The sequence below is a fragment of the Taudactylus pleione genome, unplaced genomic scaffold, assembly GCF_031769625.1.
Source record: "Taudactylus pleione unplaced genomic scaffold, aTauple2 ptg001992l, whole genome shotgun sequence".
Taxonomy (NCBI): domain Eukaryota; kingdom Metazoa; phylum Chordata; class Amphibia; order Anura; family Myobatrachidae; genus Taudactylus; species Taudactylus pleione.
Window position 1 is genome coordinate 18,910 of NW_028286388.1, and position 26,793 is coordinate 45,702.

Here is a 26,793-nt window from a genome sequence, read left to right on the forward strand (position 1 = left end):
ATATGGGGGAGTACAGTACCTGGCAGAGGGGATATATGGGGGGGTACAGTACCTGGCAGAGGGGATATATGGGGGGGCACAGTAACCTGGCAGAGGGGATATATAGGGGGTACAATAGGCAGAGGGGATATATGGGGAGGGCACAGTACCTGGCAGACTGGATATATGGGGGGGCACAGTACCTGGCAGAGGGGATATATGGGGGTACAGTACCTGGCAGAGGGGATATATGGGGAGGGCACAGTACCTGGCAGACTGGATATATGGGGGGGCACAGTACCTGGCAGAGGGGATATATGGGGGGGCACAGTACCTGGCAGAGGGATATATGAGGGTACAGTACCTGGCAGAGGGGATATATGAGGGTACAGTACCTGGCAGAGGGGATATATGGGGGGTACAGTACCTGGCAGAGGGGATATATGAGGGTACAGTACCTGGCAGAGGGGATATATGGGGGGTACAGTACCTGCCAGAGGGGATATATGAGGGTACAATACCTGGCAGAGGGGATATATGAGGGTACAGTACCTGCCAGAGGGGATATATGAGGGTACAGTACCTGGCAGAGGGGATATATGAGGGTACAGTACCTGGCAGAGGGGATATATGGGGGTACAGTACCTGGCAGAGGGGATATATGAGGGTACAGTACCTGGCAGAGGGGATATATGGGGGGTACAGTACCTGGCAGAGGGGATACATGAGGGTACAGTACCCGGCAGAGGGGATATATGGGGAGGGCACAGTACCTGGCAGAGGGGATATATGGGGGGGCAGTAGCTGGCAGAGGGGATTATATGGAGAGGGCACAGTACCTGGCAGAGGGGATATATAGGGGGTACAGTACCTGGCAGAGGGGATATATGGGGGGCACAGTACCTGGCAGAGGGGATATATAGGGGTACAATAGGCAGAGGGGATATATGGGGGAGGCACAGTACCTGGCAGACTGGATATATGGGGGGGCACAGTACCTGGCAGAGGGGATATATGGGGGTACAGTACCTGGCAGAGGGGATATATGGGGAGGGCACAGTACCTGGCAGACTGGATTTATGGGGGGGCACAGTACCTGGCAGAGGGGATATATGGGGGGGCACAGTACCTGGCAGAGGGGATATATGGGGGGTACAGTACCTGGCAGAGGGGATATATGGGGGGGCACAGTACCTGGCAGAGGGGATATATGGGGGGTACAGTACCTGGCAGAGGGGATATATGGGGAGGGCACAGTACCTGGCAGACTGGATATATGGGGGGGGCACAGTACCTGCCAGAGGGGATATATGAGGGTACAGTACACTGGCAGAGGGGATATATGAGGGTACAGTACCTGGCAGAGGGGATATATGGGCGGTACAGTACCGGGCAGAGGGGATATATGAGGGTACAGTACCTGGCAGAGGGGATATATGAGGGTACAGTACCTGGCAGAGGGGATATATGAGGGTACAGTACCTGGCAGAGGGGATATATGGGGAGGGCACAGTACCTGGCAGAGGGGATATATGGGGAGGGCACAGTACCTGGCAGAGGGGATATATAGGGGGTACAGTACCTGGCAGAGGGGATATATGGGGGGCACAGTACCTGGCAGAGGGGATATATAGGGGGTACAATAGGCAGAGTGGATATATGGGGAGGGCACAGTACCTGGCAGATGGGATATATGGGGGGCACAGTACCTGGCAGAGGGGATATATACGGGGGGTACAGTACCTGGCAGAGGGGATATATGGGGAGGGCACAGTACCTGGCAGACTGGATATATGGGGGGGCACAGTACCTGGCAGAGGGGATATATGGGGGGGGGTACAGTACCTGGCAGAGGGGATATATGGGGGGATACAGTGCCTGGCAGGGGATATATGGGGGGATACAGTGCCTGGCAGAGGGGATATATGGGGGGATAAAGTGCCTGGCAGAGGGGATATATGGGGGGTACAGTACCTGGCAGAGGGGATATATGGGGGGATACAGTACCTGGCAGAGGGGATATATGGGGAGGGAACAGTACCTGGCAGAGGGCATATATAGGGGGTACAGTACCTGGCAGAGGGGATATATGGGGGGACATTACCTGGCAGAGGGGATATATGGGGAGGGCACAGTACCTGGCAGAGGGGATATATAGGGGGTACAATAGGCAGAGGGGATATATGGGGAGGGCACAGTACCTGGCAGACTGGTTATATGGGGGGGTACAGTACCTGGCAGAGGGGATATATTGGGGGTACCGTACCTGGCAGAGGGGATATATGGGGAGGGCACACTACCTGGCAGAGGGGATATATGGGGGGGGTACAGTACCTGGCAGAGGGGATATATGGGGGGTACAGTACCTGGCAGAGGGGATATATGGGGGAGTACAGTACCTGGCAGGGGGGATATATGGGGGAGTACAGTACCTGGCAGAGGGGATATATGAGGGTACAATACCTGGCAGAGGGGATATATGGGGGAGTACAATACCTGGCAGAGGGGATATATGGGGAGTACAGTACCTAGCAGAGGGGATATATGAGGGTACAGTACCTGGCAGAGGGGATATATGGGGGTACAGTACCTGGCAGAGGGGATATATGGGGGGTACAGTACCTGGTAGAGGGGATATATGAGGGTATAGTACCTGGCAGAGGGGATATATGGGGGTACAGTACCTGGCAGAGGGGATATATGAGGGTACAGTACCTGGCAGAGGGGATATATGGGGGTACAGTACCTGGCAGAGTGGATATATGAGGGTACAGTACCTGGCAGAGGGGATATATGGGGGGCACAGTACCTGGCAGAGGGGATATATGGGGGGGTACAGTACCTGGCAGAGGGGATATATGGGGGGTACAGTACCTGGCAGAGGGGATATACAGAGTAACGGCGATCTGCTCCTGTATACATTGCTGTGCAGTGTTCCAGCCAGGTGTACATTTATCTCTGCGTTTCTTCGAGGTCTCACGGCGGACTCTGCCAACTGGACGCCACGATGGCTCGCCTGCTGACTAGCACCGGTTTTGGGAGAGGAGGCTCATCGCCTGCCCCTGTGTCCGTCTTCCTCAGGGCGTACGCTTCTGCCAGTGCTGACACAGAATATGTGCACAGAAGCATCGTCCCCACCATGCACTTCCAGAAAAGTTTACCCAGGTGGGAATATGGATGAACAAAGACTGAATATAAGTAGCCTGTAATGAAACCGCTCTACACTGTCTGCAGCCACGCAATGATTCACTGCATAAAATATCCCCAACACGGCTGACCTGCCGATATGACCACCTGTAATAACTGACCTGCCGACATAACCCACCTGTAACAGCTTACCTGCCAACATGACCCACTTGTAATAACTGACCTGCCGACATGGCAAGTCTAATAGCTGACCTGCCGACATGACCCACCTGTAACAGCTTACCTGCCAACATGACCCACTTGTAATAACTCACCTGCCGACATGGCAAGTCTAATAGCTGATCTGCCGACGTGAGTCGTCTGTAATAGCTGACCTGCCGACGTGAGTCGTCTGTAATAGCTGACCTGCCGACATGACCCACATGTAATAACTGGCCTCCCGACATGGCAGTCTAATAGCTGACCTGCCGACGTGATTTGTCTGTAATATCTGACCTGCCAACATAACCCACCTGTAGTAACTGACCTGCCGACATGACCCACCTGTAATAACTGACCTGCCGACATGACCGCCTGTAATAACTGACCTGCCGACATGACCCACCTTGAAGAGAAAGGGGAGTTCTGCACAGAACCTATCCAAATTATTATAACTAGCCAATGTATAATAGTAGTGATATAACTAATAATGTATAATAGTAGTGATATAACTAATAATGTAGAAGCTCCCATAGCCTATATGCACAATCACATACATAGAAAGAGAATAAGAGGTAAGGCTAGTCGCTGGGGCACTCTTGGTAAATACTTAGAGTAAAAAATAAAATATAACTTTTATTTAGGTATCCTTATAAAGGTCATAAGGAGATTTACTACCCAGAAATGACCCTGACCTATGCCAGCATGGTGCTGTGTGAGTACCTGAGGTGTAGAAAACATAAACAAGGAAGGGGACAGAGAGACCTCGAATGTGTTACCGATGTGTCCCCATACACCTTATTATACTACCTACAATACATGGTATTCCCTGGTGATGTCCCACCCAAGTACTATCCAAGCCCAGGACTGTATAGCTTCCAAGATCAGACGAGAGTGGGCACGCGCAGTCTGGCATGGTTGTAGGTGCGTATATTATTATTAGGGGAGGAGAAGGTGGAATGCCCAGGGAGACACAGAAAGAGGTAGATAGATGTAGGACTATCACAAATGAAGAAGTCCACGTTATTACAGCTATAACATTCCAGAAAAAGTACTTTCCTGGGTCCCTGTATATAGATGGTCAAGTCAATACAGTGGTACCACATAAAATAATTAGGTTTAGAAAGGATATATCAACAGTTATATGAACGGTAGCGGTATGCAATGCTCCTGTGTGCCATATGTTGGTACATGGGCATTCCAGATGATACGTCAGATACAAGCTGGTTTAGGATGAATTTATAAAAGGAGCAGAAATGACAGAACTTAGTATATATAGGGTCCACACAACGTGTCACAACAGCAAATGCAGATATATAACATATATTATATTGGCACCACCATAATAGTTAGACAAATCGTACAAAGGGTGATTGGTACAGATATATGGATAGTGCACATTGTAATGAACCGTTATATCCAAAGCAGATGAATATTAATCCAATAAACAGATGATATTGTCCTGAAAAGAATATTTTTAAATACTTTGGTCAAAAAAAGACAAATGTACAGGTCAGTGATATTGACCTGTACAAGTATAAATGGTTACGCCCTGTTAGGCATAATAGCCTTATACCAACTGACAATGCCCTGGGCAGGGGGTTTCTGAATATTATGTCATCTGAATTTCTTTATTTTAATCAGCACATGATCTTTTGACTGTGTATTTATTTTATCTACCTGGCCCAGGTGTTCCCTGATGTACTTTAGTACACTTTTCTACTTCAAGGTCCATAGGGGGTCCACAGGGTTGACCTTGGGGTTATAGCTGGAACAGGATCCATGGGCACCACACAGTTAAGCTTTTAGCTCCCAGGATGCACTTGGGTCCTCCTCTATACCCCGCCCCCGAGTCACAGGCACCTCAGTGTAAGCTGGTGCCCGGCTGGAGTCGGTCACCGCGCAGGGGGGCTGCAGGAGCAGCCCCCAGAAGCTTTTTATTTTAAGTTAGATTTTATTTATTTTTAATCTCTTTTTACTACAGACGGCAGCGAAGGGCTGTCTGTACAGACGCCCACGCTGCCGCTCTGATCCCCGACTGGCGCCGCGACGCCAGTACTGATCTGGGGATCGCGGCGGGAGGGCAGAGTCCGTACTAGCTGGACTCTGTCTACCTCCCAGGACTGCTGCCGAAGTCGCCGGGGATTCAGGTAAGCCGCGCATCGCTGGCTAGCGGCGGCGCGCGGAATGCCTTAAATGCAGTCCTTTAGCCTCCGGTCCTGGGGACAGACCGGAGGCTGCTGGCAGTGGCGGCGGGCCCCCCCCATAACCCGTGGGACCACTAGACCACCAGGGATAAAGGGGCAAGCGGGAAGCCAGCATCCCTGGGGTTATGGCCAACCAGGGGAGGAAGCCTTCCCTGTCAGCGGCTCCTCCCCTCAGCTCAGCGCGCCTTTCAGCACGTAGTCTGGCGTCGCTGAGCTGCATCTACTCGGCCACTCCTCCTCTGAGGTCTCCAGCGGCCATTTTCCCAGTGGCAGCGCAGATCTCAGGAGCACGCGGACCGGTCCCCCTGTGTACCTCTCCCCTGATTAAGGACAGCGTACACAGCACTATAGCCCTCCCAGACACTGAATCTGGGCAGGTTGATTGTAGTGGAAAGGTGCAGTGAGTATATCTTCCTGCATGGTATGTGACTTTTGCTAGTGCTGCCTGTCTGTGCTTATTTTCCGCTTACTGTCAGCTTATACCTATCCCTTTACTTCTCCTACAAGCCCTGCAGGTGTGTGGGGGAGGGGCGTTTCTACTGACCTCACTTATATAGATCACGTATTTGTGAGGTCCGTCACATACAGTTGTGTGCTACTCAGTGCCATATTGTGGGCTGTTGTTCAGCACACCGGTGAGTGCGTTTTACTTCTACCCTGGTGCCAGATATATAATATAGTCTGTCATGTCAGACGAGGAGGTTGAGCGCTCAGTGGCTCCGGTGTTGGCCTCCTGCGGACGCTGTTCTGCAGGAGTAGATAGGGAGGATTTGTCACAGGATGGCCTGTGTAGTCGATGCCAGGTGGCTTCTGGCCCATCCAGACCTTCTCTGGCGCAGGAACCACCGTGGGCGATGTTTTCTCAAGTGCTGGTGTCTATTGCGGACCGTCTGTCGGTCCCGACTGCTTTCCCTACTAGGGCGGTGCCCCAGCCGACCATCCCCCATTCCCCGGGTGTCCCGCAGTCATTGCGGAGTCCTCCTGGGTCTCAATCAGTAGGTCCCTATGCGGGGTTGCCTATGTATATACAGGCTTCCCCTGTGCCGCAGCAGCCTGTGGTACCTTTTCAGGCCCCTATGGCGACTCCTCCACCATGGGTGGATGTGCTCTCCAACTCCGTGCAAAATTTGGCGGCCGCTTCCTCGGCTTTTCAGTCAATGTTGCAGACTGACATGCCTTCTAGGATTTCAAAACGCCCACTCATGACACGGGCTGCTCAGGTATCGGACTCAGAGGGTTCCTCAGATGATGGGGAGGTCCCTGATGACACTGACTCGGACGCCTCGGTCCAGGAAATGGATACCAAGTCGTCCATTAATGTGCGAGCACTAGTTAGGGCGGTGCGAGCTATTCTTCTTATAGAGGATGAGGCACCGGTTCCTAAGTCGAAGTTTCCTAGTTTCAAAAAAACTAAGGTGGCTTCTGCGGTGTTTCCCCTGTCGGATCAGTTGACGGATCATATGGCGGTAGCTTGGCAGGCGCCCAGTAAGAGATTCCTTCCTCAGAAGCGGTTGGCTTCTAATTACCCCTTCCCTGAGGCACATTGTAAAAAATGGGAAACTCCACCGGCGGTGGATTCCCATGTCACCCGTTTAACTCGGGGCGCCACCTTACCATTACCGTCGATATCCTCGCTGAAGGATCCCACGGACAGGAAAGTTGAGACTTGCTTAAAGTCTATTTACTCCCTCTCCGGGGAGGTGGCCCGACCGTCCATGGCCATCTCCTGGGTGGCCAAGGCCATTGAGGGGTGGGCCAATGCATTGGAAGATACCTTCCCAGACGACGCTCCGGATGTCCAGCGGGCGTTGTTGGGACAAATGAGGGACGCTGCTTCTTACATTGGCGAAGCTTCTTTAGATGCTAGTCTGCTGACCTCGCGGGTATCGGCTGCAGCGGTGTCTGGCCGCCGATCCTTGTGGTTGCGGTCCTGGAGAGCGGACTCTGATTCAAAGAAGGGTCTGGAGGCCTTACCTTTCAATGGGGAATTACTATTTGGTCCGGACTTGGACAAAATAGTGGACACCCTGGCTAAATCCAAGTCGGCCTTCCTCCCTTCGGTGGCACTGCCTGCTAAGGTTCGGAGTTCGGCTTTTCGTTCCTTTCAGGTTCAGGGTAAGGCGAAAGGTCAGTCCTTCCCGAGACAGTCGAGTAAGACTGCCTCTAAACCCAAGAAGCAAGCCTGGAGTGCTCGGCGCCCTTCTTCCAAGCAGGAAGATAAACCTGCGGCCTGATGGGACGGGCCTCCCTCTGGGGGACCTCAGAGTGGGAGGCCGACTTCTTCTATTTGCCCAGTGCTGGCACAATACCACCACGGACGCCTGGGTTCGAGAAGTGGTCTCCCAGGGGTACGCCCTGTCTTTTCGGCACAGACCACCCCACCAGTTTTTCTGCACAAGTCCTTCTCAGGACAAGACCAAGGCGTTACAGGTTCAGGAGGCTATAGAGTCCTTGCTGAAAGCAGGGGTCATTGTTCCCGTTCCTCTATCACAACGAGGGACGGGGTATTATTCGTCTCTGTTTCTGGTGCAGAAACCCAATGGTTCTCATCGCCCTATCCTCAACTTGAAGTCTCTGAACAAATTCCTCAGAGTTCCCAAGTTCAGGATGGAAACGTTACGTTCCATCATTCTGGCGATGGAACCGGGGGATTACATGGTGTCCCTGGACATCCAGGACGCCTACCTCCATGTTCCGATAGCATCTTCACACCAGCGGTATCTGAGGTTCGCTATCCTTCAACACCACTATCAGTTCCGGGCGCTACCCTTTGGTTTCTCCACGGCACCGAGGGTGTTCACGAAGATTATGGCGGTCATGGCCGCACATCTTCGGAACCAGAATGTACGGCTGCTGCCGTATCTGGACGACCTCCTGTTGCTGGCGAGCTCCCCGGAGGTACTGCTTCAACATCTCCACCTGACGATCGCTTGCCTGCAAGCACACGGGTGGTTGATAAATTGGAAAAAGTCCTCCCTGATTCCATCACAGCGGATGGTTCATTTGGGAGCCCTGCTGGATTCGCGTCAGCAAAGGATCTTCCTGACTCCGGAGAAGGTCGCCTCCCTACAGCTGCGGATACACAGTTGCCTGAGCCGTTGCCGCCTGTCGGTCCATTCGGCTATGAGAGTTCTGGGGTCCATGGTGTCGACATTCGACATGGTGGAATTTGCCCAGTTCCATTCCCGGCCCCTGCAGGGGCTGATTCTATCAGAATGGAACGGGTTACCTCACCGGATCCGCTCTCAGGTGCTGGTGTTGTCTCCGGACGTTCGGCAATCTTTGGCTTGGTGGCTTCAGACAGCTCATCTGGTCGAGGGGCGCCCATTTTGGATCCCGGACTGGGTCCTGCTCACGACGGATGCCAGTCTCCGGGGTTGGGGGGCAGTGACCGGCTCTTTGTCGCTTCAGGGTCGTTGGTCAGCGGAAGAAGCACTTCTCCCCATCAACATCCTGGAACTGCGGGCAGTATACAGGGCCCTGCAGTCGTCCAGCCCCGCTCTTCACGGAAGGGCGGTACAGGTGCAGTCCGACAACGCCACCATGGTGGCGTATATCAACCACCAAGGTGGAACTCGCAGTCAGGCAGCGATGTCGGAGGTGTCTCGTATCCTGACTTGGGCGGAGGGTCACATTCCGGCGATCTCGGCGGTCTTCATCCCCGGAGTCCTCAATTGGGAGGCGGACTTCCTCAGCCGTCACGACGTGCATCCCGGGGAATGGTCGCTTCACCCAGAGGTGTTTCAGCTACTCGTGGACAGGTGGGGACTGCCGGAGCTGGACTTGATGGCCTCCCGTCACAATCACAAGTTGCCCGTTTACGGGTCAAGGACAAGAGACGCAGGCACAAGTCTGGTGGACGCGCTGTCGGTGAAATGGACGTTTCACCTGGCGTATCTGTTTCCTCCGCTATCCCTGCTTCCTCGGGTTCTGCGGAAATTCAAGCAGGACGGCGGCATGCTCGTGCTGGTAGCTCCGGCGTGGCCCAGACGTCCTTGGTACTCCGATCTCAGGAGCCTCTCCATCGACGCTCCGTACCTTCTTCCTCAGCGTCGGGACCTGTTGTCTCAGGGGCCCTGCCTTTACCCGGATCTGGGTCGGCTGTCTTTGACGGCGTGGCTCTTGAGACAGCCGTCTTGAGGTCTCGGGGCTTCTCCAGTTCGGTTATTGGTACCATGCTCAGGGCACGCAAGCCTGCTTCAGCACGGATTTATCACAGAGTGTGGCACACTTACTTTCAGTGGTGTGAGTCCAGACATTATGATCCTCAGGTGTTCCGAGTTTCTAGGATCTTGGAATTTCTTCAGTCAGGATTGGATCTCGGCTTACGCCTTGCATCTCTGAAGGTTCATGTGTCCGCCTTGTCCGTGTGGTTTCAACGGCGGATTGCAATACTACCAGACGTTCACACCTTTTTCCAGGGTGTTCTCAGGATCCAGCCTCCCTTTGTGCCTCCTGTGGCTCCTTGGGACTTGGCGGTGGTGCTACGGGTCCTGCAGGGTCCTCCGTTTGAGCCTCTTGAGGCGGTGGAGCTCAAGTGGCTGACATTTAAGACGGTTTTTCTCTTGGCAATTGCTTCGGCCAGGAGGGTGTCTGAATTGGGGGCGCTTTCCTGTCGCCCTCCTTTCCTGATTTTTCACCAGGACAGAGCGGTGCTCCGCACTCGTCCTGAGTTTTTGCCCAAAGTGGTCTCGAAGTTCCACATTAATCAGGAACTTGTTGTGCCAGCTTTTCAGTCCCCTGATCTTTCAGCTGGTGAGACTTCCTTAGATGTGGTCCGGGCGCTTAGAATTTATGTAGACCGGACGGCTTCGGTTAGGAAGTCTGATTCCTTGTTTATCCTCTTTGGTTTTCACAAGAGGGGTTGGCCTGCCAACAAACAAACGTTAGCCCGTTTACCTGTGCCAGCCTCTGTTAAGGCTCATTCCACTCGTTCTGTGGGTCCCTCTTGGGCTGCTAGACGTGGCGCTTCTGCTGTTCAGCTGTGTAAGGCGGCCACTTGGTCTTCTATTCAAACGTTTTTGAGGTTCTATGCGTTTGACACCTTCGCCTCTCAGGATGCATCCTTTGGGCGCCGGGTACTCCTTTCAGCACAGGAGCGTCCCCGCCCTTAGTTGAACTGCTTTGGGACATCCCCAAGGTCAACCCTGTGGACCCCCTATGGACCCTGAAGTAGAAAACAAGAGATATGGTAAGAACTTACCTTTGTTATCTCTGTTTCTACGAAGTCCATAGGGTCCACAGGGCGCCCGCCCTGACGCACCTGGCTTCAAATGGGCTGTGTGGCTGGTCACCGGTTTTCCGTCTCCTATTGCTGTGAGTATGGTTTCTTGTGTGTTCCAGTCTTCCTTCTCTCTGTTCCATATTCTCCTCCGGCCTAGGCTGCTTACCAACTGAGGTGCCTGTGGCTCGGGGGCGGGGTATAGAGGAGGACCCAAGTGCATCCTGGGAGCTAAAAGCTTAACTGTGTGGTGCCCATGGATCCTGTTCCAGCTATAACCCCAAGGTCAACCCTGTGGACTTCGTAGAAACAGAGATAACAAAGGTAAGTTCTTACCATATCTCTTGTTTTTCTGAGATCTGTCTTTGTACAGATGTGCCCAGCTATTTTGTTGTTCATGGCGAGGCGTTCAGGGCTCTGAATCGCGCCATGGAACGTTACGTGATGGCTGGACTTTGGCGTACCGTGGTATTCTTCAATGAAAGATACGCTACGGCATGTAATACAGCGCTTAACTGCTGGGTGGCGAGTGCTCCACTGTTGTAATTTGTACTGAATGCCAGACTGTTACATTGTATAAATATCACATTCATCGCACAAATAATATATGACACGTCTGTACACATAGTGTGACACTGCCGGGCTGAGAGAGCCGGTGTCTGGCTGTATGATGTATGAGGACACGTCTGTACACACGGTGTGACACTGCCGGGCTGAGGGAGCCTGTGTCTGGCTGTATGATGTGTGAGGACACGTCTGTACACACAGTGTGACACTGCCGGGCTGAGAGAGCCGGTGTCTGGCTGCGTGATGTATGAGAGAGCCGGTGTCTGGCTGCATGATGTGTGAGGACACGTCTGTACACACGGTGTGACACTGCCGGGCTGAGCGATCCGGTGTCTGGCTGCGTGATATATGAGAGAGACGGTGTCTGGCTGTATGATGTATGAGGACACGTCTGTACACACGGTGTGACACTGCCGGGCTGAGAGAGCCGGTGTCTGGATGTATGAGGACACGTCTGTACACACGGTGTGACACTGCCGGGCTGAGAGAGCCGGTGTCTGGCTGTATGATGTGTGAGGACACGTCTGTACACACGGTGTGACACTGCCGGGCTGAGAGAGCCGGTGTCTGGATGTATGAGGACACGTCTGTACACACGGTGTGACACTGCCGGGCTGAGGGAGCCTGTGTCTGGCTGTATGATGTGTGAGGACACGTCTGTACACACGGTGTGACACTGCCGGGCTGAGAGAGCCGGTGTCTGGATGTATGAGGACACGTCTGTACACACGGTGTGACACTGCCGGGCTGAGAGAGCCGGTGTCTGGCTGCCTGATGTATGAGAGAGCCGGTGTCTGGCTGCGTGACGTATGAGAGAGCCGGTGTCTGGCTGCGTGACGTATGAGAGAGGCGGTGTCTGGCTGCGTGACATATGAGAGAGCCGGTGTCTGGCTGCGTGACGTATGAGAGAGCCGGTGTCTGGCTGCGTGACGTATGAGAGAGCCGGTGTCTGGCTGCGTGATGTCTGAGAGAGCCGGTGTCTGGCTGCGTGATGTCTGAGAGAGCCGGTGTCTGGCTGCGTGATGTGTGAGAGAGCCGGTGTCTGGCTGCGTGATGTGTGAGAGAGCCGGTGTCTGGCTGTATGATGTATGACAACACGTCTGTACACACAGTGTGACACTGCCGGGCTGAGAGAGCCGGTGTCTGGCTGTATGATGTATGAGGACACGTCTGTACACACGGTGTGACACTGCCGGGCTGAGAGAGCCGGTGTCTGGCTGCATGATGTGTTGGGACACGTCTGTACACACGGTGTGACACTGACGGGCTGAGAGAGCCGGTGTCTGGATGTATGAGGACACGTCTGTACACACGGTGTGACACTGACGGGCTGAGAGAGCCGGTGTCTGGCTGTATGATGTATGAGAGAGCCGGTGTCTGGCTGCGTGGTGCGTGAGAGAGCCGGTGTCTGGCTGCGTGACGTGTGAGAGAGCCGGTGTCTGGCTGCGTGACGTGTGAGAGAGCCGGTGTCTGGCTGCGTGACGTGTGAGAGAGCCGGTGTCTGGCTGCGTGACGTGTGAGAGAGCCGGTGTCTGGCTGCGTGACGTGTGAGAGAGCCGGTGTCTGGCTGCGTGACGTGTGAGAGAGCCGGTGTCTGGATGCGTGACGTGTGAGAGAGCCGGTGTCTGGCTGCGTGACGTGTGAGAGAGCCGGTGTCTGGCTGCGTGACGTGTGAGAGAGCCGGTGTCTGGCTGCGTGACGTGTGAGAGAGCCGGTGTCTGGCTGCGTGACGTGTGAGAGAGCCGGTGTCTGGCTGCGTGACGTGTGAGAGAGCCGGTGTCTGGCTGCGTGACGTGTGAGAGAGCCGGTGTCTGGCTGCGTGGCGTGTGAGAGAGCCCGTGTCTGGCTGCGTGGCGTGTGAGAGAGCCCGTGTCTGGCTGCGTGGCGTGTGAGAGAGCCGGTGTCTGGCTGCGTGGCGTGTGAGAGAGCCGGTGTCTGGCTGCGTGATGTGTGAGAGAGCCGGTGTCTGGCTGCTTGATGTGTGAGAGAGCCGGTGTCTGGCTGCGTGATGTCTGAGAGAGCCGGTGTCTGGCTGCGTGATGTGTGAGAGAGCCGGTGTCTGGCTGCGTGATGTGTGAGAGAGCCGGTGTCTGGCTGCGTGATGTGTGAGAGAGCCGGTGTCTGGCTGCGTGATGTGTGAGAGAGCCGGTGTCTGGCTGCGTGGCGTGTGAGAGAGCCGGTGTCTGGCTGCGTGACGTGTGAGAGAGCCGGTGTCTGGCTGCTTGATGTGTCTGGCTGCGTGATGTATGAGAGAGCCGGTGTCTGGCTGCGTGATGTGTGAGAGAGCCGGTGTCTGGCTGCGTGATGTGTGAGAGAGCCGGTGTCTGGCTGCGTGATGTGTGAGAGAGCCGGTGTCTGGCTGCGTGATGTGTGAGAGAGCCGGTGTCTGGCTGCGTGATGTATGAGAGAGCCAGTGTCTGGCTGCGTGGTGTGTGAGAGAGCCGGTGTCTGGCTGCGTGATGTGTGAGAGAGCCGGTGTCTGGCTGCTTGATGTGTCTGGCTAAGTGATGTATGAGAGAGCCGATGTCTGGCTGCGTGACGTCTGAGAGAGCCGGTGTCTGGCTGCGTGACATGTGAGAGAGCCGGTGTCTGGCTGCGTGACATGTGAGAGAGCCGGTGTCTGGCTGCGTGGTGTGTGAGAGAGCCGGTGTCTGGCTGCTTGATGTGTCTGGCTGCGTGATGTATGAGAGAGCCGGTGTCTGGCTGCGTGGTGTATGAGAGAGCCGGTGTCTGGCTGCGTGGTGTATGAGAGAGCCGGTGTGCCTCTATGTAAGGGATTGGAGGGTGCAGAGTGGGTGGCATGGAAAACTCCGCCGTCTTCACCAGCCACATAGGGGCATATTGTAAGCCTGCGTTGTGCGCCCAGAGAAGATGACGCGAATATTTCCCGGTACGCGGAGTTGTACACATCTATGACGCCACCCCTATCTATATGCTGGGTTAGAGAGCAAGTAGCCCTTTCCGTGCGCACTTGCGTCAGCCCTTTTCTTGCTGCAAGTGATCCGTCTGATCTCCGCATGCGCACACCTGTGCCATTCGCATGCCCTTGGTATACTTCCCCAACAGAAGAGCGCCCTGATGGCGCCCACTTGCGTCATTTCAGCCACAAGTAGAGATGAAACAGAGATGTACGCAGCCCTTAAACGCCCATAGATGCGTGCGCTCAGCTATGCAGAATGCGCAGTGTGAAACCGCGCTAGAGCCGTACGCAAATCAGACTTTCATTCAGCTCTGCGCAGGCCCCAGATGCGGCTAATATTAGTCCTTCCGTATCATCACAGACAAAATAAGGAGGCGCATGTACGCCACACAGCTACGCATTATACATATGTCACCGTATACCCAAAGCCTGTATCTCGTAGCCGCGACGAGGAGAGCGCTGGTACGCGGTTTGTACGTGATCTGTATTATCCTGTGTTCCTGTATATAGTTGTGCGTATGTGACGCTCTTTCCTTGCGTCTTCCAGGCTGCCGGTTCCTAAGCTAGAGGACAGTATACGACGATACTTGAATGCACAAAGGCCTCTCCTAGACGATGCACAATTCGGGTAAGGGTCTTACATCCGGGGAGTGCTGCTGATCCCTGCACCGTACAGAGGGGTCATGGTGATTGTCGGATCTCTTTCAGGAGAACAGAGCAGCTGGCGCAGAGCTTTCAGAGCGGGGAGGGCAGACGGCTGCACGAGGAGCTGGTACTGCAGGATAAGCAGAACAAACAGACCAGCTACATTTCCGGTAAGCGTCCAGCGCCCCCCCCCGCAGCGCAGGACTATGTGTCAGAGTATGAGCGTCTCACCGTAGGCGCTGACATGGGAACATATTTACTTGATTCTTTGCAGACGGTTTATTGCGCTGTGCAAAGGATTCTTTATAAGATAGTTTTGGGTTCCCTGTTGTGTATATACCTATTTACTAACCGATTCTGCCAAGAGATTTGTTATATACCGGGAACACGGTGCAATAATCCGAGACCGCCGATCAGATTGTTTCTTTCATTGTCTCATCTGGCAGCGATAAGCGATAATTGACCAACATGTTGGAGAGACGAAAGATAAAATTTATCGGCCGCGGGAGTGCGCATCTGTCATCGTTCTGGGCCTGTCCATTAGCAGATACATTGGACGACTGAACGATATATCTGCTAATGGATAGGCCCCTACCTGTTAGCACATAAACAGCACCTGAGGGAACTACATTGTTATAGGGAGCTGTATTACGTTATAGGGAGCTGTATTACGTTATAGGGAGCTGTATTACGTTACAGGGGGCTGTATTACGTTACAGGGGGCTGTATTACGTTACAGGGGGCTGTATTACGTTACAGGGGGCTGTATTACGTTACAGGGGGCTGTATTACGTTACAGGGGGCTGTATTACGTTACAGGGGGCTGTATTACGTTACAGGGGGCTGTAGTACGTTATAGGGGGCTGTGTTACGTTATAGGGAGCTGTGTTACGTTACAGGGAGCTGTATTACGTAATAGGCCGGATTTTGCTAAAGGGATTTTCATACAATGCAAGAAGTGCAACAACAGCTAAAGATCATTCTGTATAAAATTAGAGCTGATTATAATAATAATATACTAAATATTTGCAGAAGAGGAAACGTTACATTCTGGTGGCAGAAAGGTTCCTGTATATTTGTTAGGTTACAGGAGACGTCTGCAGAGAGGATCAGGCTGTAATTCAGGTTTAGCCGTCATTATATAATAGTTATTAGCTTCTGGCATTGCAGTCATTATATAATAGTTATTAGCTTCTGGCATTGCAGTCATTATATAATAGTTATTAGCTTCTGGCATTGCAGTCATTATATAATAGTTATTAGCTTCTGGCATTGCAGTCATTATGTAATAGTTATTAGCTTCTGGCATTGCAGTCACTATGTAATAGTTATTAGCTTCTGGCATTGCAGTCATTATATAATAGTTATTAGCTTCTGGCATTGCAGTCATTATATAATAGTTATTAGCTTCTGGCATTGCCGTCACTATGTAATAGTTATTAGCTTCTGGCATTGCAGTCACTATGTAATAGTTATTAGCTTCTGGCATTGCCGTCACTATGTAATAGTTATTAGCTTCTGGCATTGCAGTCATTATATAATAGTTATTAGCTTCTGGCATTGCAGTCATTATATAATAGTTATTAGCTTCTGGCATTGCAGTCACTATGTAATAGTTATTAGCTTCTGGCATTGCAGTCACTATGTAATAGTTATTAGCTTCTGGCATTGCCGTCACTATGTAATAGTTATTAGCTTCTGGCATTGCAGTCATTATATAATAGTTATTAGCTTCTGGCATTGCAGTCATTATATAATAGTTATTAGCTTCTGGCATTGCAGTCATTATATAATAGTTATTAGCTTCTGGCATTGCAGTCATTATATAATAGTTATTAGCTTCTGGCATTGCAGTCACTATGTAATAGTTATTAGCTTCTGGCATTGCCGTCATTATGTAATAGTTATTAGCTTCTGGCATTGCAGTCATTATATAATAGTTATTAGCTTCTGGCATTGCAGTCATTATATAATAGTTATTAGCTTCTGGCATTGCAGTCACTATGTAATAGTTATTAGCTTCTGGCATTGCCGTCATTATGTAATAGTTATTAGCTTCTGGCATTGCAGTCATTATATAATAGTTATTAGCTTCTGGCATTGCAGTCATTATATAATAGTTATTAGCTTCTGGCATTGCAGTCACTATGTAATAGTTATTAGCTTCTGGCATTGCAGTCATTATATAATAGTTATTAGCTTCTGGCATTGCAGTCATTATATAATAGTTATTAGCTTCTGGCATTGCCGTCACTATGTAATAGTTATTAGCTTCTGGCATTGCCGTCACTATGTAATAGTTATTAGCTTCTGGCATTGCCGTCACTATGTAATAGTTATTAGCTTCTGGCATTGCAGTCACTATATAATAGTTATTAGCTTCTGGCATTGCCGTCACTATGTAATAGTTATTAGCTTCTGGCATTGCCGTCACCTGCAATATAACCAGTCTCTTCATCATTGCAGGTCCTTGGTTTGATATGTATCTGTGTGCCCGCGAATCCATCCTGCTTAATTCTAACCCCTTCATGTCCTTCACCCCTGACCCGAGGGCAGAGTATAATGACCAGCTCCTGCGCTCCACCAACATCACCGTCTCAGCTATGCGTTTCCTAAAGACCATTCGAGCTGGTTATCTGGAGCCGGAGATTTTCCATCTTAATCCGGCAAAAAGCGACACCCAGAAGTTTAGGAGGCTCATCCGCCTTGTGCCCTCCTCTCTGTCCTGGTATGGGGCGTACATGGTAAATGCATACCCCTTAGACATGTCACAGTATTTCCGTCTCTTCAACTCCACCCGCCTGCCGAAGCTACACAAGGATGAACTGGTGACGGATGAGACAGGAAGACACCTGCTGGTCCTCAGGAGGGGGAACTTCTATGTGTTTGATGTATTGGACAGAGATGGGAACATAGTGAAATCATCGGAAATTCAAGCCCATCTAAAACACATCTTGTCGGACCCCAGCCCCGCTCCAGAATTCCCCTTAGGGTATCTGACAAGTGAAGACCGGAACACGTGGGCAGTCCTAAGGCAGAAGCTTGTAGACAACGGAAACCAAGAGGCTGTGAAGAAAGTAGACTCGGCTGTGTTTTGTTTGTGCCTGGATGACTTTCCTCTCCGAGACCGCATTCACCTATCGCACAATATGCTTCATGGTTCTGGTTTGAACCGCTGGTTTGATAAGTCCTTCAGTATCATCATGACGGAGGACGGAACCGCAGCTGTGAACTTTGAGCACTCGTGGGGAGATGGAGTCGCTGTTCTACGCTTCCAAAATGAGGTTTTTAAGGACAGCACAGAGCGGCCGGCTATCTCTCCGCAGAGCAGCCCTGCGCCCGTGGACTCCGGTACAGCTGTGCAAAAGCTGAACTTCAACCTGGACGAGTCTTTAAAGGCTGCAGTGACGAATGCCAGGAGTAAGTTTGATGCAGCCGTTGGTTCACTGACCATTCAAACCATGGAATTCAAAAGTGGAGGGAAGGAGCTTCTGAAGACCCAGAAGCTCAGCCCTGACGCCATAGCGCAGCTTTCCTTCCAGATGGCTTTCCTCCGGCAGTATGGCCAAACAACCGCCACGTATGAATCCTGCAGCACAGCAGCCTTCAAACGTGGCCGAACAGAGACCATCCGATCGGCTTCTGTCTACACCAAGAAGTGCTCGGAGGCGTTTGTGAGGCCTACATCTAGCTGTAATGCAGCTGAGCTCAGGGCAATGCTGAACGAATGCTCCAAGTACCATGGACAGCTGACCAAAGAGGCCGCAATGGGTGAGTGTAATGTTCCTGCACTAGAGATCTAAGGATGCAGCGTATATACTTTTAGAAACACGCTAAGGGGTACATGTAATAGGCAGCGTGTTATGCTTGGAATTTACAGTTTTTAATTTCCTGCTTAAACACCCAGCCAGGGATGGGTGGGTTAGGTGTGCATAAGGGCTAGGCTGTGGGATGGGCGGTTAGGTGAGGGTAAGGGTTAGGCTGCGGGAGGGGTGGGTTAGCTGGAGGGTAATGGTTAGCTGGAGTGTAATGGTTAGGTTGCAGGAAGGGTTAGGCGTAGGCTGCGGGATGGGCGGGTTAGGCTGCAGGATGGGCGGGTTAGGTGTGGGTAAGGGTTAGGCTGCGGGATGGGTGGGTTAGGTGTGGGTAAGGGTTAGGTTGCGGGATGGGCGGGTTAGGTGTGGGTAAGGGTTAGGTTGCGGGATGGGCGGGTTAGGTGTGGGTAAGGGTTAGGCTGTGGGATGGGCGGGTTAGGTGTGGGTAAGGGCTAGGCTGTGGGATGGGCGGTTAGGTGGAGGGTAAGGGTTAGGCTGCGGGATGGGCGTGTTAGGTGTGAGTAAGGGCTAGGCTGTGGGATGGGCGGGTTAGGTGTGGGTAAGGGTTAGGCTGCGGGATGGGTGGGTAAGGGTTAGGCTGTGGGATGGGCGGGTTAGGTGTGGGTAAGGGTTAGGTGAAGGGTAAGGGTTAGGCTGCGGGATGGGCGGGTTAGGTGTGGGTAAGGGCTAGGCTGTGGGATGGGTGGTTAGGTGGAGGGTAAGGGTTAGGTGAAGGGTAAGGGTTAGGCTGCGGGATGGGTGGGTTAGGTGAAGGGTAAGTGTTAGGCTGCGGGATGGGTGGGTTAGGTGGAGGGTAATGGTTAGGTGGAGAGTAAGGGTTAGGCGGCAGGTTTGCTGTGGGTAAGGGTTAGGTTGCGGGATGGGCGGGTTGGTGGAGGGTAAGGGTTAGGCTGCGGGATGGGTGGGTTAGATGTGGGGATTAGGCTGCGGGATGGGTGGGTTAGGTGTGGGTAAGGGGTAGGCAGTGGGGTGGGTGGGTTAGGTGGAGGGTAATGGTTAGGTGGAGGGTTAGGCTGCGGGTTAGGTGTGGGTAAGGGTTAGGCTGCAGGATGGGCGGGTTAGGTGAAGGGTAAGGGTTAGGCTGTGGGATGGGTGGGTTGGGTAAGGGTTAGGCTGCGGGATGGGTGGGTTAGGTGGAGGGTAAGGGTTAGGCTGCGGGATGGGTGGGTTAGATGTGGGGATTAGGCTGCGGGATGGGTGGGTTAGGTGTGGGTAAGGGGTAGGCTATGGGATGGGTGGGTTAGGTGGAGGGTAATGGTTAGGTGTGGGTTAGGTGTGGGGAAGGGTTAGGCTGCGGGATGGGCGGGTTAGGTGTAGGTAAGGGTTAGGCTGCGGGTTAGGTGGAGGGTAATGGTTAGGTGGAGAGTAAGGGTTAGGCGGCAGGTTTGCTGTGGGTAAGGGATAGGTTGCGGGATGGGCGGGTTGGTGGAGGGTAAGGGTTAGGCTGCGGGATGGGTGGGTTAGATGTGGGGATTAGGCTGCGGGATGGGTGGGTTAGGTGTGGGTAAGGGGTAGGCTATGGGATGGGTGGGTTAGGTGGAGGGTAATGGTTAGGTGTGGGGAAGGGTTAGGCTGCGGGATGGGCGGGTTAGGTGTAGGTAAGGGTTAGGCTGCGGGATGGGCGGGTTAGGTGGAGGGTAAGGGTTAGGCTGCGGAATGGGCGGGTTAGGTGTGGGTAAGGGTTAGGCTGCGGGATGGGCGGGTTAGGTGGAGGGTAAGGGTTAGGCTGCGGAATGGGCGGGTTAGGTGTGGGTAAGGGTTAGGCTGCGGGATGGGCGGGTTAGGTGTGGGTAAGGGTTAGGCTGCGGGTTGGTGGAGGGTAAGGGTTAGGCTGCGGAATGGGCGGGTTAGGTGTGGGTAAGGGTTAGGCTGCGGGATGGGCGGGTTAGGGGTGGGTAAGGGTTAGGCTGCGGGATGGGCGGGTTAGGGGTGGGTAAGGGTTAGGTTGCGTGATGGGCGGGTTAGGTGTGGGTAAGGGTTAGGCTGCGGGATGGGCGGGTTAGGTGTGGGTAAGGGTTAGGTGAAGGGTAAGGGTTAGGCTGCGGGATGGGCGGGTTAGGTGTGGGTAAGGGTTAGGCTGCGGGTTGGTGGAGGGTAAGGGTTAGGCTGCGGGATGGGCGGGTTAGGTGTGGGTAAGGGTTAGGCTGCGGGTTGGTGGAGGGTAAGGGTTAGGCTGCGGGATGGGCGGGTTAGGTGTGGGTTAGGGTTAGGCTGCGGAATGGGCGGGTTAGGTGGAGGGTTAGGCTGCGGGATGGGCGGGTTAGGGGTGGGTAAGGGTTAGGCTGCGGGATGGGCAGGTTAGGTGTGGGTAAGGGTTAGGCTGCGTGATGGGCGGGTTAGGTGTGGGTAAGGGTTAGGCTGCGGGATGGGCGGGTTAGGTGGAGGGTAAGGGTTAGGCTGCGGGATGGGCGGGTTAGGGGTGGGTAAGGGTTAGGCTGCGGGACGGGCGGGTTAGGTGTGGGTAAGGGTTAGGCTGCGTGATGGGCGGTTTAGGTGTGGGTAAGGGTTAGGCTGCGGGATGGGCGGGTTAGGTGTGGGTAAGGGTTAGACTGCGTGATGGGCGGGTTAGGTGTGGGTAAGGGTTAGGCTGCGGAATGGGCGGGTTAGGTGGAGGGTAAGGGTTAGGCTGCGGGATGGGCGGGTTAGGGGTGGGTAAGGGTTAGGCTGCGGGATGGGCGGGTTAGGTGTGGGTAAGGGTTAGGCTGCGTGATGGGCGGGTTAGGTGTGGGTAAGGGTTAGGCTGCGGGATGGGCGGGTTAGGTGTGGGTAAGGGTTAGGCTGCGGGATTGGTGGGTTAGGTGTGCATAAGGGCTAGGCTGTGGGATGGGCGGGTTAGGTGTGGGTAAGGCTGCGGGGTGGGTTAGGTGAGGGTAAGGGTTAGGCTGCGGGAGGGGCGGGTTAGGTGTGGTTAAGGGCTAGGCTGTGGGATGGGCGGTTAGGTGGAGGGTACGGGTTAGGCTGCAGGTTAGGTGTGGGTAAGGGTTAGTGCGGGGAGCTCCCTATAGGATGCAGCGTGTGTGCGGGGAGCCCCCCTCTCCTCCCGCACCCTGTATAACGGTTTGCACATTGTGTAATATAGAGCCCTTATTTCCTGTCCACATCGTCATAATGGCGTCTGCTTTCTCTTCCCCAGGTCAGGGATTTGACCGTCACCTCTTCGCGCTGCGATACCTAGCGGCTGCTATGGGCACGTCTCTTCCAGATTTCTTCCAGGATCCAGCATACACACAGATTAATCATAATGTCCTGTCTACTAGCACCCTGACCAGCCCAGCTGTGCAGCTTGGGGGCTTCGCTCCGGTGGTCTCTGACGGATTTGGGGTGGGCTATGGCGTACATGATGATTGGATCGGTTGCAATGTGTCTGCATATCCGGCCCGCGACGTCCGGCAGTTTGTGCAGAGCGTGCATCAGTCCTTGGAGGACATTTTCAGGGTCCTGGAGGACAAGACTGTGAGGAAGTAGGAGATGACCAGGAGATGACACTGAATGATCTTGTTGCCTTTTCATGTAATCTTACCTTACGCGGTTTCATGGTAACACACCTATAGGCCTTTTTGGAGAATTACCAAAGTTAAGTTTTCAGTCTTATATGAGTATTTGTATGTTCCAATGAACAAGCTTTACATCTCAGGGTATAGAAGTAATAAAGTCATGTTGGCTGAATAGCCCGGCGTAACGTAACCCTGCGTCCTATGCACAAGGGGGGAGACTGACCATCTACTGTACTAGGGATATTACTGAAGGGTGCGTCCGTCCCCTGTGCCGCAGTGACATCGCTTCCTGGCTAATGGATGGGCTGAATTCCCATGAATTTTGAATTAATTCCCATAAAATGTCAGCTCCCCCTATGAATAAGAGAGGGATTTACTTTCTTGCACATGTGATGTGTGGGAACGTGTAACGGAATCACTTACTAAGGAGATACAGAGATCCTGCCAGCAGTTCTGACTATAAAATAACCCAGTGACGTGGTCAATGACGCTGCTGTATTAATTATGCACACCCATAAAACGCCCGTTTTGACCTTTAAGCACGCCTGCGTTCGGATCTCCACTCCCCGTTTTCAAGCACCTTCCCCTGTTACCACCCACATACGCCTCCTCCTGTCACTCATATTAGCAGGCATTCGCTATTTAGCGAGCACATGAATTTCGGCCGCACTGACTGGTTCGCGCATGCGTATAACGATCCGTACGCATGCGCAGTTGGGCAAACATCGCTCGGAACGAACGAGCGGCTCTGAATCAGGCCCTATGATTGTACAGTACACCCCCAAGCCCCCCCCTTTATTTCCTGCATACTGTATGGCCATTCTTCATAGGGCTTGGTGTGAGCCCAACAGGCTGAGCACACCTCAATACACCAGACCTGTCTCTCTGAAATGGCTGTGGCACTATACCAACCAGACGGTCAGGACATAGTATGACGTCCTCAGGCCGTCATTGACTAACACTCATAAAATAGGTTTTAAAGTGCTAGAAGGCGCTAGATGACGCCGGCCCGCCTCACGCTGCGCTAGATGACGCCGGCCCGCCTCACGCTGCGCTTACTCTCTGCCTCTGTATTCATATTGATAATGAACATTTAAGAATTTTCTATATGTTCTAAAAAAAAATGTGTCATTAGCTGCAATTCATTCATGACATCATCACAACGCACAATTCCAGGAATAAATGGGGCACAACCTTACGCAGGAGAACAACAAGTACTGACAATCCCTAATAATAATATAGATAGAACTCAGTATTCACTATGAAGCCCGAGATAATATGCGCAATTACACGGAGGACGCAGCGATTAGAAAAGATACGATGCTGCTTGGAATGCCCCCCCCCCCCCCCCCCCCCCCCCCCCAAACGCCAGTGACATCCTGGTTACCTACCATACGATATAGCATCCGATATATTAGGCTGACGCGCATTGGAACAATATATATCGTACACCGTGTAGTGTGTACGTCCGATCAGTCGTTCCCGTTCATTGAATCGTCACAATGGATGAGCTACACGTCTGATAGGACAATTCAAGGAACGATGCGGTGCTGTTATATGCAGCATGCAATGATACATCACGCCGTCGTACAGCACAAACATTGTATTCTTAAATCGCTCGCCATATAGCACCGTTGTAAGGTGTGTACCTAGCTTTAGGGAAGCCGTGCAGAGGCAGATCCGCACTCTAGAGGTATACAGGACTGTAACGATGCGTTATCACTAGGACTGTGAAACGATTGCATGATTACAATGTCGTAATCGTACCGTCGTTCCCCATCCCCTGCTGTGCCTACACTGAGCAATCAGTCGTACATCCCTGAACATGGCCAATCTGTCGTTATCAGCAGGTTCGGGTTATGATGGATGTCAAAAACGACCCTGGTGGTTTTTTACATGAAGCTGCCCAATTAACAAGCAATTGAACATTAACGATGTCGTTATCATTTCAATCGCTCTGTTTAATTGGGTAGTGGATACGCGCCTTTAGGCACAACGCCTGTGTGACGACCCTAAAGAGGAACCTACAGTACTCATGGCTCACACTGACAGACACTAGATCTATAGTAACCGGTCACCGAATATCAAAGTGTGCAGGAAGTTTCTTATTGAAATGTTTTAATATGACTCTCTGTATTGGATAAATGTAGATTTAGGACATTGGATTAAAAATTAAATTAAAAGAAAAAAGTTATTTGGAATAAAATGTTTGCAAATAATTCTGTCTTGTTCAATTGTAACCTTGGAGAATAAGTCATTCCCTGCGGTGCAGCCCCAGAGACGGAAGCCTGGCCGTAGTTATGTTACCTGCCGGGCCCTGTTATAGTGACTGGAGCATAAGTGGGGACGGGTGTAGCAAGACCTGTGGGGGCCCCCTCCCCAATACAAATTATTTTGCAGTTTTAACCATTTTGAATGGTAGTGCAAATATTACATCATTATCTGCCTACTTAGCGGACATGCAGGATTTAATGAATGGTGATTGGCATGTAGTAAGTATTATGCACAAAATAATATATTTCCTAAAAAATGATATAGTCTACCTAATTTTAAATGATTACAATATATAACATGGAATATAAGACGGCTGTGATTACAATATATAACATGGAGTATAAGACGGCTGTGATTACAATATATAACATGGTGTATAAGACGGCTGTGATTACAATATATAACATGGTATATAAGACGGCTGTGATTACAATATATAACAGTGTATAAGACGGCTGTGATTACGATATATAACAGTGTATAAGACGCCTGTGATTACAATATATAACATGGAATATAAGACGGCTGTGATTACGATATAACATGGTGTATAAGACGGCTGTGATTACAATATATAACGTGGTGTATAAGACGGCTGTGATTACGATATAACGGAGTATAAGACGGCTGTAATTACGATATAACATGGTATATAAGACGGCTGTGATTACGATATAACATGGAATATAAGACGGCTGTGATTACGATATAACACGGTGTATAAGACGGCTGTGATTACGATATAACACGGTATATAAGACGGCTGTGATTACGATATATAACATGGAATATAAGACGCCTGTGATTACAATATATAACATGGAATATAAGACGGCTGTGATTACGATATAACATGGTGTATAAGACGGCTGTGATTACGATATAACGGAGTATAAGACGGCTGTAATTACGATATAACATGGTATATAAGACGGCTATGATTACGATATAACATGGAATATAAGACGGCTGTGATTACGATATAACACGGTGTATAAGACGGCTGTGATTACGATATAACACGGTATATAAGACGGCTGTGATTACGATATATAACATGGAATATAAGACGGCTGTGATTACAATATATAACATGGAATATAAGACGGCTGTGATTACAATATATAACATGGTATATAAGACGGCTGTGATTACAATATATAACATAGTGTATAAGACGGCTGTGATTACGATATAACGGAGTATAAGACGGCTGTAATTACAATATATAACATGGTGTATAAGACGGCTGTGATTACAATATATAACATGGTGTATAAGACGGCTGTGATTACGATATATAACATGGAATATAAGACGGCTGTGATTACAATATATAACATGGAATATAAGACGGCTGTGATTACGATATAACATGGTGTATAAGACGGCTGTGATTACGATATAACGGAGTATAAGACGGCTGTAATTACGATATAACATGGTATATAAGACGGCTATGATTACGATATAACATGGAATATAAGACGGCTGTGATTACGATATAACACGGTGTATAAGACGGCTGTGATTACGATATAACACGGTATATAAGACGGCTGTGATTACGATATATAACATGGATATAAGACGGCTGTGATTACAATATATAACATGGTATATAAGACGGCTGTGATTACAATATATAACATAGTGTATAAGACGGCTGTGATTACGATATAACGGAGTATAAGACGGCTGTGATTACAATATATAACATGGAGTATAAGACGGCTGTGATTACAATATATAACATGGTGTATAAGACGGCTGTGATTACAATATATAACATGGTATATAAGACGGCTGTGATTACAATATATAACAGTGTATAAGACGGCTGTGATTACGATATATAACAGTGTATAAGACGCCTGTGATTACAATATATAACATGGAATATAAGACGGCTGTGATTACGATATAACATGGTGTATAAGACGGCTGTGATTACAATATATAACATGGTATATAAGACGGCTGTGATTACGATATAACGGAGTATAAGACGGCTGTAATTACGATATAACATGGTATATAAGACGGCTGTGATTACGATATAACATGGAATATAAGACGGCTGTGATTACAATATATAACGTGGTGTATAAGACGGCTGTGATTACGATATAACGGAGTATAAGACGGCTGTAATTACGATATAACATGGTATATAAGACGGCTGTGATTACGATATAACATGGAATATAAGACGGCTGTGATTACGATATAACACGGTGTATAAGACGGCTGTGATTACGATATAACACGGTATATAAGACGGCTGTGATTACGATATATAACA

The 26,793-nt window shown here is 51.1% G+C and overlaps 1 protein-coding gene and 1 pseudogene across 2 annotated transcripts in view; one reads left to right on the forward strand and one right to left on the reverse strand.

The window, feature by feature from the left end:
- The window catches only part of CPT2 (carnitine palmitoyltransferase 2), a 33,093-nt gene extending 10,705 nt beyond the window's left edge, over nucleotides 1-22,388 (forward strand). For both annotated transcript variants that reach the window (XM_088465554.1, XM_088465553.1), the window contains exons 2-6: nucleotides 2,953-3,144; nucleotides 14,787-14,867; nucleotides 14,948-15,054; nucleotides 17,351-18,655; nucleotides 21,854-22,388. In XM_088465554.1, the coding sequence (XP_088321680.1) occupies nucleotides 2,987-3,144; nucleotides 14,787-14,867; nucleotides 14,948-15,054; nucleotides 17,351-18,655; nucleotides 21,854-22,185 (1,983 nt within the window). In that variant the 5' untranslated portion in view covers nucleotides 2,953-2,986 and the 3' untranslated portion in view covers nucleotides 22,186-22,388. The remainder of the gene's footprint in view (nucleotides 1-2,952; nucleotides 3,145-14,786; nucleotides 14,868-14,947; nucleotides 15,055-17,350; nucleotides 18,656-21,853) is intronic.
- On the reverse strand, nucleotides 4,132-4,250 carry LOC148435786 (5S ribosomal RNA; annotated as a pseudogene).
- Nucleotides 22,389-26,793: the final 4,405 nt, after the last annotated feature.